Source organism: Ornithorhynchus anatinus, chromosome X1, assembly GCF_004115215.2.
Source record: "Ornithorhynchus anatinus isolate Pmale09 chromosome X1, mOrnAna1.pri.v4, whole genome shotgun sequence".
In the NCBI taxonomy this organism is placed as follows: Eukaryota; Metazoa; Chordata; class Mammalia; order Monotremata; family Ornithorhynchidae; genus Ornithorhynchus; species Ornithorhynchus anatinus.
The window spans coordinates 81381964-81394709 of NC_041749.1; the positions used below are offsets into that span (position 1 = coordinate 81381964).

Consider the following 12746-nt stretch of genomic DNA (forward strand, 5'->3'; position numbering starts at 1 on the left):
ATTCAATTCCAATGACTGGATCCATCTGGGCAGTTAGAACATGCTCCAGAATGAACAGCTAAAATTCAGCACTGAGTCCTCCTTCTCTGGGAGAGAAGCAGGATGGCTTGTGGAAAGACTACCTGTCTAAGAGCAAGAGGACCTGGGTTCTAATTCTGGCATCACCACTTGCCTGCTGTATGACCTCAGCTTGGTTGCGTTAAAACTTCCCTATGCTTCAGTTTCCTTCTCTATAAGATGGGGTTTCAATATCTCTTCCCCTTCCTACTAGACTGAACCTCACATGGGACGGGGACTGTGTCTGGCCTGATGGTTTTGTATCCATTCCAGGGCTTGGCACGTAGTAGGCCCTAAACAGATACCCCTACTAATAATAATATTGATAATGTTAGGTGGTGGTGGTGGTATCTTTGAGTCAGGTAACCAAAAAAAGACCTTGCTATCTGGCACGTGAATCCTGAGGCCATTCCAGTTTTCCCTGGCATGACACTCGCAGAATTCCCCACCACCCTGTGGCTCACATGAACAATGCAACTGAGCTTTGGAAAACGCACCGATGAAGGTCTTCCAAGCCCGGGGATCTTCACTCTGCCTCCACCCATATGGCCAGCCTAGGACCACCGAGTTGTGTTTCATGCCACCCAGGCCACAGGACTGGATCAAGTGGATGATGCCTTCCCGGACTTTACTGGCCACTACCACTTGGCAAAACCCCTTCACCTTCTCGATTTCAATCATGTTCTTAATCGTCTGAAAAACAAGAGCAAACAAAGACTTCTCTGTAAGGGTGGACAGTGAGAATGCAAGTGCAATTCCAGGAATTCCCTATGAATGGGATTTCAGGGTTGAAGACATCAGCAGAGGCTTGGTCTAGAGCTGTAAGACACTTCGGGCTTTGGACTCTATTCCCGCTCACCTTATAAAAACCATCGCCCTTTCCCTCCTCCCCTCCTTAATTTCTATCTTTAACCGCTTACTCTTTAATGGCTTCTTCCCCTCTGCCTTCAAACATGCCCATGTCTCCCCCATCCTAAAAAAACCCTCTCTCGACCCCATTTCCCCTTCCAGTTATCGCCCTATCTCCCTTCTACCCTTCCTTTCCAAGCTCCTAGAATGAGTCATCTACACTCACTGCCTAGAATTCCTTAACTCCAATTCTCTCCTGGACCCCCTCCAATCTGGTTTCCGTCCCCTCCACTCTACCGAGACTGCTCTCTCAAAGGTCACCCATGACCTCCTTCTTGCCAAATCCAATGGTTCCTACTCTATCCTAATCCTCCTTGACCTCTCAGCTGCCTTTGACACTGTAGACCATCCCCTTCTCCTCCACACCTTATCTCACCTTGGCTTCAGGGACTCCGTCCTCTCCTGATTCTCCTCTTATCTTTCTGCCCGTTCATTCTCGGTCTCCTTCGCGGGCTCCTCCTCCCCCTCCCATCCTCTAACTGTAGGAGTTCCTCAAGGGTCAGTTCTTGGCCCTCTCTGTTCTCCATCTACACTCACTCCCTTGGTGAACTCATTCGCTCTCACGGCTTCAACTACCATCTCTATGCAGATGACACACAAATCTACAGCTTCTTCCCTGTCCTCTCCCCATCCCTTCAGGCTCGTATCTCCTGCCTCCAGGATGTCTCTACCTGGATGTATGTCTGCCTGCCACCTAAAACTCAACATGTCCAAAACTGAGCTCCTTATCTTCCCTCCCAAGCCCTGTCCTCTTCCTGACTTCCCTATCACTGTGGATGGTACGACCATCCTTCCCGTCTCTCAAGCCCGCAACCTTGGTGTCATCCTTGACTCGGCTCTCTCATTCACCTCACACATCCAATCTGTCACCAAGACCTGCCGGTCTCACCTTTATAATATCGCCAAGATCCACCCTTTCCTCTCCACCCAAACGGCTATCTTACTGGCACAGGCTCTGATAATATCCCGGCTGGATTACTGTGTCAGCCTTCTCTCTGATCTCCCTTCCTCCTGTCTCTACCCTCTCCAATTTATTCTTCATTCCACTGCCCGGCTCATCTTCCTGCAGAAACGCTTTGGACATGTCACTCCCCTTCTTAAAAACCTCCAGTGTTTGCCTATCAACCTCTGCACAAAAGAAAAACTTCTCACTCTAGGCTTCAAGGCTCTCCATCACCTTGCCCCCTCCTACCTCTCCTCCCTTCTCTCTTTCTATTGCCCACCCCATAGGCTCCGCTTTTCTGCCGCCCACCTCCTCACTGTCCCCTGTTCTCGCCTATCCCGCTGCTGACCCCTGGCCCACATCTTCCCGCTGTCCTGGAAAGCCCTCCCTCCTCACCTCCGCCAAACTAACTGTCTTCCCCTCTTCAAAGCCCTACTGAGAGCTCACCTCCTCCAAGAGGCCTTCCCAGACTGAGCTTCCCCTTTTCCCTCTACTTCCTCTCTGCCCCCCCTTTCACCTCCCTTCAGCTAAGGCCCCATTTCCCCCACTTTCCCTTGGCTCCTCCCCCCTCCCCCTCTGCTCCTCCCCCCTCAGCACTGTGCTCGTCCACTCATTTGTATATATTTTTACTACCCTGTTTATTTTGTTAATGAGATGTACATCCCCTTGATTCTATTTATTGCTATTGTTTTTGTCTGTCTGTCTCCCCCGATTAGACTGTAAGCCCGTCAATGGGCAGGGATTGTCTCTATCTTTTGCCGAATTGTACATTCCAAGTACTTAGTACAGTGCTCTGCACAAAGTAAGCGCTCAGTAAATACTATTGAATGAATAGCACACAATCCCAGCCATTTAAAGTATCCTACTACAAAGTCCATCTAAAATTCAATTTATTTCAATACTCCAGAAACTGCCATGATGCAGTTTTCAGTCTGAAGAAAACAGAAAACCACAGCCATCCCTTCAGTGAGGTGCAGAGTTTAGTGCCTCTTTCAAGAGGCCACTTACTTCTTCCTGGGGCTAGTCAGGAGCACAGACAAATTTATTCTCTCTTAATTTGTTGGTGAAAAATAGTAATAATAATTGTGGTATCTGTAAAGAGCTTATTATATGCCAGGCACCGTACTGAGCTCTGGGGTGGATACGAGCAAATTAGGTGGGACACAGTCCCTGTCCCTGTAGGGCTCACAGCCTTAATCCCCACTTTACAGATGAGGTAACTGAGGCACAGATAAGTGAAGTAACTTGCCCAAGGCCACCCAGCAGACAAGTGGAGGGAGTAGAATCCAGGTCCTTCTGATTCCCAGGCCCAGGTTCTATCCAGTCATTCAGTTTACCCAGTCAAGAGGCTTGGAAACCAACTCAGAAATAGTTCATTCAGCCTCTGATGAACAAATGAGCTCACTCCCTCCTGCTTCATCTCTGACTTCCTTTCCAGTACCTCTCCCTTGCCTTGTTGCCATGTCTTCCAGTCCGATCCCTGTTTCTTTTCCTACAATGCTCCTGGCCTGGAACAGCATCCAGGACTTCTCTGCTAAAGCTCTTTTGGACTTGTCTTAGAAAAATCAGTCCAATGGGAGTCCCTCACAGAAGACTTTAAGAACAACCAACCCAAGCCTTTCCCTCTTCTATCCTGCAGCACCTGGACTGTCAGTATGCTCCTACACAAGACCCTGAGGGCTGGCCTAGTGAGAAGCAGGGTGGTTTAGTGGATAGAGAACGGGCCTGGGAGTCGGAAGGACCTGCCTGGGTTCTAATCCTGGCTCTGCCACATGGCTGCCATGTGACCTTGGGCCAGTGACTTCACTTCTCTGGGTCTCAGTTACCTCATCTGTAAAATAGGGATTAAGACTGTGAGCTCCATGAGGGACAGGGATAATAATCCAATCTGATTATTGAATCTACTCCAGCACTTAGAACTGTGCTTGGCACATAATAAATGCTTAATAAGTATAGTAATAACAACAATAATAATAAATAATAATGTTTTGTTGGGGTCCACATCACCACTTAATTCTGAAAACTTTCCCCAAAATAAAAAAAATCAATGCTCTTTCTCAAGTGGAAAAGATGCAGTCCTTCCCCCTAACGTTAACTAAATTTGAGGGGAAAAACACGTCCTCCTCTGGCTAATCATATTCATTTGCCATTCATAAACCCCTTCTTTCCCTGGCAAACTGTACTGGGGAGAAAAGAGCTGGGATTTCAAGGGGAAGGGAGTTTCGCACATTGGACCAGGGTTAGCCATGGCCAGCATCATTGACTAAGTTGCCGTGACCAAGTGAGTGGTGTTCATTTGCCACATGAAGTGAGTGAGTGGGCAAACAGCAGGTATTTAAGGAGAGTGGGAATTAGGTCAATTTCAGGTGAAACAATTTGTTTGAATTGCAGTTCATGATATGTTCCAAGCCTTCAGCCACCAGCCAAAAGATCTCTCTCTTGAAATGAACTTATATGCTATGAGGCCAGCTGGCACAAGAAAGGATGGATACGGTATTCCGTGGCCTCTCACCATCCAGTATCTCTGGAGCGGTAGCCAACACCATCGCCACCCCTACCCCAGCCAACTGAAGGAGAGAATCACCTGCTCAGCTGCTTGAGCTTCCCCATAGCTCTCTAGGAAGTTTCCTTGGATCACTGAACCAATGATGGTCAGACCTTTGCCAGCCTTGAGCTGGGAAGCAAAGGTGAGCATTCGTGGGTACTTCACGTGCAAATCTTCATCCAGCTTCAGAAGCACTAACAGCTGTGGCCTGTGAGAAAAATTGAGAGGAGAGGAAGAAAGGTGGGGAGGGGGAGCATGAAGATGGAAATGAGAGATTCCCAGGAAAAGGGAGAACGGCACAGAGACAGGAAGAAAAGAGAAATGAGAGATGGGAAGAGGCTAGCAAATGGAGCTCTTGCTCCTTTATAAGCAACAAAACGGTGCCCATTTTGAGGCATTCAAGTGGTTCAGAGCCCAGTAGAGCCAGGCTTTTCCCCCTCCCAAATCAATGGGAAGGGGGCGGGGGCCATTTGTGACATTGGCTTTTTAATCTTTCTCCTGGGATTCGTTTTGCCCAGTGCTGAGCAGTGACCGGAAGGTTTTCCTGAGCATAAAGGGCTCAATTCATTAGCATCAGCCTGGGTGGGCCGACTGCTCGGGCTCACTCAAAGTGTGTAGGTGCATACCACACTGAGTGTCCAGAACCAAAGGAGGGACACGGAGACCTGATATGGAACATGGGAATCAAGGGAACATAAGAGGTTACAAAGGACCCCCAGAAATTCTCCACCACAAATCCATGCAACACATTCACGCCCCTCGCCAACACAAACTGGTTTCTTTTGTTGGTCTGGGCTCTATTGGCCAACTTTTTTGGTGTCAGAGGGACTAGAGAGTCCCTACGGCTCACACTGTACCTCTCCAGAGAACTCACCTCCAGTTCTTGGTGTGCGGGGGTCCCTCCTCCAGCCTCAGCAATGCGTACCTGGCAGCACTTAAGGAGAGGCCCCGGATGCCATCCCCCCATTCTTTCTCTGCCCTGCATGGAGGAATAGGTAAGTCCAGTGAGAGGGATTGACTTCCGAGAGAGAAGAGTCGATCCACGGGTCTCTGCCAGGGAAATTGGAACTGCCATTGATAGTTGGATCTGATCATGTGGGGCCTTTCCCCTGAACTACCTTTCAAAGTGGGGTTTGCGCATCAGCAGCAGTGAGTTTTCTGGGATCCCATGAGCGGGGTCTCAGAGTCATACGCAGTGTTTTGGGGTTGTGGGTTCCAGGTGGTGGGCTAGGTCCATGTACCTGTCACCCCATAAATCTCAGCACAGTACCTCTCTAGTTGGACTACTGAGGCCAAGTGACTATTGGTCAGCAATCCTCCTTTAGCCAGTTTGCTAACACTGGCCAATAAGGGCTTAGACTCTATGGCCAATTACTTTTCTGTGGCTAAAATGACTTCTGGGTGACTTTGGGGTTGAATGGGGAGGAGAATAGAGTGGAAAGATGGTAGGAATGAGACGGGGAGAAGATTCTCCTCCTGAGAGATCCAGACAAATTCTCCCACCTGACTACTCAGGATCTGGGCCTTGCCCTCTGGCTCCCCAGGAGGTCCTGCAGTTACTACTACTAATAATAATAATATTGATGGTATTTGTTAAGCACTTACTATGTGCCAAATGCCATTCTAAGTGCTGCAGTCGCTAGGGCCTGGGCAACCTTCTGAGTCTGGGGATGTTCACAGTGCAGAGAGGGCACAGATATCTAGCCTTGATCTAGGTGTGCCTAAAAGGCACTGAACACGAAGCTACTCTTATGCGGTCACCAGTGGGAGCAGCAACTTTCAGCCTGCTTGCTAAGACTGGAAATGTAGTTAGGAAAGCAGCACATCCCTTAGGAAGCCTGGCCATATTCCCTTGGGGTCAGGCTGTAGCCCAAGTCTTTTCACAAGGAAGAGAATCTAAGCATTAGCATGGGTTACTATGGACTGACTCTCTCATTTTCTGGTCCAGTGAATGTGGCCAGAAATCTAAGTCCACAGCTAAGTTACATCCACCCTCCCGACACCGCCTCCACCCAAACAAAACTCACCCTTGGTATTCAATATACTTGTAGATCATGCCGGCAATAACCATGGCCACCAGAGCATAATACCAGGAGGAGATAAACATCAGGGCCAGACAAATACTCATCCCCAAGAAAGATAAAGTCCTAGAACAAAAGCAGGAAAGAAATGAAAATGGGGGGGGGGCAGTTAATAGCTCTCCCAGGAGAAGGTTTAAAGGGTTGTAAGTGCTCCTCACATAGTCGTTGTCATTTTGGAGGGAGTTTGCACTCTGAATTTCATCTCTAGTGGTAGACTGATCTAGTGAAAAGCAACTTTAGTCCAGGCAGAGCTCTGCCAGTGATTTGCTGGCTGAGAAGCAGTGTGGTTCAGTGGAAAGAGCTCGGGCTTGGGAGGCAGAGGTCATGGGTTTGAATCCCGGCTCTGCCACTTGTCAGCTGTGTGACTGTGGGCAAGTCACTTCACTTCTCTGTGCCTCAGTTACCTCATCTGTAAAATGGGGCTTAACTGTGAGCCTCACGTGGGACAACCTGATGACCCTGTATCTCCCCCAGCGCTTAGAACAGTGCTCTGCACATAGTAAGCGCTTAACAAATACCAACATTATTATTATTATTGTTTGCTGGAGAAAATGAGGCACATTTCTCTTTCACATTTCACATTTCTCACATCTCCCGCTTTTTTTCAAAGCAAATAAATCCTTCACCTTTTACTAAAGGAGCAGCATGGCGTAGTGGATAGAGCGTGGGCCTGGGAGTCAGAAGATCATGGGTCTAATCCCGGTTCTGTCGCTTGTCTGCTGTGTGACCTTGGACAAGTCACTTAACTTCTCTGTGCCTCTGTTTCCTCCACTGCAAAATGGGGATTCAATACCTCCTCCTTAGACTGTGAGCCCCATATGGGACAGAGACTATATCTGGCCTGACTAACTTGTATCTACCCCAGCGCTTAGAACAGTGCTTGACACATAGTAAGCGCTTAACGGATACCATAAAAAACCCACCATTGATTGATTGAAAAATAATACTTCCTTCTCTGTATACCACCTGGATGTTGTGAGGATAAGCACGATACTACGTATGAAAGTACTTTGAGATCTTACAAAGGCAGGGGTTAGGCAAATTTAGCCCAGCACTTGGTACAGTACTTGGCATATAGTAAGCACATTAAAAATGCCACAGTTAATATTATACTTATTATTAACGAATCTAGGGCATTGCTACTGCTTTACACATCAATGTTATTCCCACCTCGGAGCTCAATGAAGGGGCAGGGGTGTAGAAGGCTGCAGTAGGTGTGTAGAAGCTCACTGAGATCAGCTGAGTGAGCGGTGCGAGAGTTGGAAACAGGCAGCAGGAATACGCTAGGCAGAAGCTTCTCTGAGGACAGACGGAAGAGATTGCCAATAATAATAATAATGGTAATTGTTATTAATACTAATACTAATAATAATGGTATTTTTATGGTATTTCTTAAATGCTTACTATGTGCCAGGTACCATACCAAGCACTGGGGTAGATACAACTAGTCAGGTTGGACGCAGTCCATATCTTACCTGGGGCTCAGAGTCGTAATCCCAGACTAGGCCTTCCCAGACTAAGCCCCCCTTTTTCTCAGCTCCCCGCCTCCTCGTCCCAACTCACTCCCTTTGCTCTACCCCCTCTCCCCACCCCACAGCACTTGTGTATATATGTACATATCTATAATTCTATTTATTTATAGTAATACCTGTTTTACTTGTTCTGATGTGTCTATACATCTCTAATTCTATTTACTGATGCTACTGATGCCTGTTTACTTGTTTTGATGTCTGTCTCCCCTCTTCTAGACCGTGAGCCCGCTGTGGGCAGGGATTGTCTCTCTTTGTTGCTGAACTGTACTTTCCAAGTGTTTAGTACAGTGCTCTGCACACAGTAAGCGCTCAATAAATACGATTGAATGAATGAATGAATCCCCATTTTACAGATGAGGTAACTGACTGCGGTACAGAGAAGTGAAATGACTTGCCCAAGGTCATGCAACAGACAAGTAGCGGAGCTGGGATTAGACCCAGGTCCTTCTGACTTCAGGCCCATACTCTATCCACTGGGCCATGCTGCTTCTCATTAACCACTTGTTTTGGGGGGGGGTTCTTTTTAATGGTATTTGTTAAGCGCTTACTATGTGCCAGGCACTGTACTAATCACAAGTTAATCACATTGGACACAGTCCCCGTCCCACATGGGGCTCACAGTCCTAATCCCCATTTTACGGATGAGGTAACTGAGGCACAGAGAAGTGAAATGACTTTCCCAAAGTCACCCAGCGGAAAAGTGGAGGAGCTGGGATTGGAACCAACACCCTCTGATTCCCAGGCCTGTGCTTTATATAGCCTCTAGGCCACGCTGGTTCTCAAGGAAAAGAGGACAGTTACAGGAGTTAGCCCTTAGGAAATGGGGTCCATGGAATGTGTACCTAAATGCCAAATGAGTGGAGGAGCCCGAGGAGCCCAGCCCCCTGCCCGCTGGCCCCAGTGATCCTCTACAGACAAAGGGGTTCCGCTTCGATTTTTCTATCTGGAAAAAGCGCCCGAGACGAGATACGCCTGAAGTTTACAAACTCATGATGAGTGTGGAAAGGGTGAACCTCGAATGTTCATCAGACGCCACCACAGCAAGGCGAGGGAGCACCCAATAAAGCAAGTAGGTTGGGAGGTTCAAAATACAAAATAGGAAACGCTGCTTCCCAGAGCAGGTGGGAAGCCTAAGTAAGCCACCACCACCGGAACTTGTGCAGGCTGGAAATAGCAGCCGTTCTTCGTACAGTTGATTGTGCAGCCCATCATCTGCTTACCAGTGATAGTATTTAAACCGGGGGCGCCAGTTGGGAGTCCTCAGAAGCGTCTGTACTGCACAGGCCAGGTTTACAAACAGATAACACATTAGGAAAAACCTGAAAAAGCAGAATGGAGCTTAGCACACAGAACACCCACCACCCACACAGCCACCACACCAATCTTAGTCTCCGCTCAGCTCCACCAGGAAATGTTTCTGTTGAGACTTCCATCACCAGAGATGGTATCATGCCGATAAGGCAAGATGGAGTTCGACACTACAGGCGGGGGAATTTCTCATCCATAAGTTTCAGGCACAAAATTATCAACAAATTCCCCTTTCCGATCACTGTCATTGAGTACTATCTAACATCGGGAAGCTTAGTTCCAGCTGGAAGATGAACCCTCTTCCAGTAATCGGAAAAGCACCACTTTTGGCCTCAAATATCGCACATGACAACGGTTTCACTTGGGCCACAGGAAATACCGGTCGCAGTCAGAAGTTGATCAGGCAGGTTTTGGCTGAACTTTAACTGCACATTTTAAATTCAGCTTGGGCTGCTGTCTGTTGGAAAGGCATAAGTGCGTGTACGGGGAGGAAACTGCTATGCAGTAAGGGTGCACATCATTTCTGGTATCAGATTGTTCAGTCTGATCTAAAGCCAGTTCATTTAGCCAAAGATGTGTAATTCCAAAGAATAGTGCTGACAGGCTTGGGCAAAGTAATTTCACACTTAGGAGTCTGTGGGTTTTTTCAACAAGTTAGAACTTTCAAGTGGCCTGGTTTCTGACATCATGGCTGAATGGGTTGAGGCGAGGAGATGTCAGAGTCCCCACCCCTCCCCCAAGCTGTTCCTGCTGCTTACATGGACAGAATAGGTGCCACCATGTCGAGGGAAGCGATGAGGATCCCAAGCTCCGCAATCAAGGCCGTCAGTAGAAGTGCCCACGTTGGTTCGCCATTTGTTTTCCCGTGACCAAAGACCTGAATCCGGAGAGATGGCTTTGATGAGTTGGAAACACAATCAGGATGTGAGGCACAATGTCAATCAGTAACAATGGCAGTTGATTTCTTTGGGGGCTCGGCAGTTGAATCTGGGGACTCTCTTCTTGAAATGAATGGAAAGCTTCATACTTTACAGATTTGTGCTAATAGGCCCCAAGTCAGCTTTGGCTGCTTGGTCTTTCCACTTGGTCCACTTGGTCACCAGCTATAATCTCCGCCCAAGAATCCTGCTGGGGTGAGCTGTGCTGACCCCATCGAATGGCTCTGGGCAGCTGCCTGGGCCATTTATGTGACATTTCATTGTTACCTCTCATTTCTGTGTGCACACGGACCTGGGGATTTTCTGTAGGGGGAGCTAGGTTCTTTTGGTCTCTAGGCAGGAGAAAAATATACCAAATCAAACTTAAACCTCACTAACCAGACTAGGTTAATAACATCCATTGATCCCCGGCTGGATCCACGCCATCCTTCTGTTCTCATGATCCCTGTGTCCCACTGCATCTCACTACCCCTTTTTCTACCTCACTCAGTTTTAGGTGACCTTAAAGCAGTGGGCCTAGCGCTCATCTACAGAACGGGACTTCTCCTTAAATTCCCATAGGGCTGGCTCACCGCGATCCCAGCCCCAGCCAGACCTGCTCAAGTGGGGGCTTCAGCTTGTACTGGGCCAAAATGGAAGGGCCTCCAGGGTCCACTTCCATACATGCATGATGTTTTCTGGAGCGGACGGTCATCCCAGGTGATGGCAGGGATGTGAGGTGGTAGAGATAGTAGCAGCAGCAGCGTTTACTGAGCATCCGCCGCTTGATGCAGAGCACTGAACTGGCTGCTTGAGAAGTACAGAATAACAAAGCAACGAGTTCCCTGCCCACAGGGAGCTTATGTGTAGCTCCAGGGGTCCACCAGAATGACCGAGCATGAGCGAACAGTTGCGTTTGCATTGTAGCACCCTTCCTGACTCATCCCCAGTTTCTCTTTACCCTTATGCAGTCAGAAATGACTGTAAAAGGGAGAGCTGAAGGGATGGCTGAGCCAGGCTTCAGACCAGCTTGGCTTTGCACCATTCAGCCAGGTCTCTTCTCCCCCTCTTTCGGTGCATGCGGCCCTTCCAGCCAAGTGTAAAGCCTGGGGGTAGGGGGTAAGGGAGCGGTAACCAACACAGTGGCACTAGTGAAGAAGTACAAACCCGCAGGAAGGGGATAATGTTGTCCTTGGCAATGGCTTGCAGCAGCCGGGGAGCTCCAGTGAGGCTCTGTAAGCCAGCTCCACACGTCGAGAAGAAGGAGCCGATCACTATGACCCAGGGGGAGGGCCAGGACAGCGTGCCCACCACCAGGTTCTTGCTCACCCCATCACCGTACCTGCAGAAGACAGGGATTGGTCCAGGCTCAACTGCGTGGCCTGGAACCTGAGGCCCATTTGGTAGGCGGGCCAGATATCTGGATGCATTTCCAGTTTGAGTTGTCCAGTGACAACACTAGCCGATGGTAAGCCTGCTCTCACCCTGAAACTTGGGCAAAAGAGATACACATGGGAGAGAATTGGAACTTTCCAGAAAGCTGGCAATGCCCAAGCAACGGGCTCTGAAATGCAAGGGCCTGTAAGAACCCTAATTTCAGATGTAATAAGAGTTTGAGAGATGAAAGCACCTGGTCTCACTGGGGATCTCAGAAATGCCAGGCAGAGTGAAGAACAAAAGTCTTCAGGCTCTGCTCTGCAGTGTGAGAGGCTAGAACTGGGTGTGGTAAGGGACGCAACATAGGCATCAACTTGTGGGCCCTTGCTTCTCCCTGCACCTGGCACAGAATCTGGACAGTGGGGATGAAACTGGGGCCAGTTAGAGGCTATTTTTGTCCCTGTTCTGCTTTGGGACTAGACCAGGAGTTCTTCTGAAGCCTAGGTGAGGGCTCTGGGAGTGAGCAGGGAGCTTCTCTTGTCCCCAATGGGCTCTGGGACCAGGTGAGGGTATTTTGTGGTTGTATCAGGCTCTGGGCCCAGCTGGAGACCTTTTAGAGCCCTACAGAGGTTGGGGGGGGAGCTTCTGCCCCAAGAAGCTATGATCTCTAAATGACATCCCCCCCTGCCCCAAGAGCCCCACCTTAACTACTCCATTTCTTTCCTTTCCCATCCCTGCTATACTCAAAATGAAAAGCTGGCACCTATGGGAACCAAGGAACTCAGACTCTGTATTGCTGCTTGCCCCTGAGAAGGGAGAGAGCTAATTTTTCTTTTCTCACCCCCTCCCCTGACACTTTGGTAGCCTCTAACTTTGCCTCCGGGACTCCCCTCTTGGCTGTTATCCTTTTTCTTTCTGAAAGGCCCCCCCTCAACTGGATTTTGTAGTTAATCTACCCGAGTATCTTCCAATCAGAGGAGGGGGCCAGGAGAAGAGAGTCCTCTATCATGTGCTCCCAGCAGGCAAACATTAAACTGCCAAAAATGACTAGTCCAAATGTTGCCAAATTCCCATTAA

At 48.7% G+C, this 12746-nt stretch overlaps 1 protein-coding gene across 5 annotated transcripts in view; it reads right to left on the bottom strand.

Moving 5' to 3' along the window:
* Positions 1 to 12746, bottom strand: part of SLC12A4 (solute carrier family 12 member 4) — a 68450-nt gene that overhangs the window by 9327 nt on the left and 46377 nt on the right. For all 5 annotated transcript variants that reach the window (XM_001505187.4, XM_029050231.2, XM_029050233.2 and 2 more), the window contains exons 12-18: positions 11460 to 11634; positions 10134 to 10252; positions 9288 to 9386; positions 6482 to 6601; positions 5329 to 5433; positions 4494 to 4662; positions 555 to 750 (exon numbers count right to left, since the gene is read on the bottom strand). In XM_001505187.4, coding sequence (XP_001505237.1) covers positions 555 to 750; positions 4494 to 4662; positions 5329 to 5433; positions 6482 to 6601; positions 9288 to 9386; positions 10134 to 10252; positions 11460 to 11634 — 983 coding nt within the window. The remainder of the gene's footprint in view (positions 1 to 554; positions 751 to 4493; positions 4663 to 5328; positions 5434 to 6481; positions 6602 to 9287; positions 9387 to 10133; positions 10253 to 11459; positions 11635 to 12746) is intronic.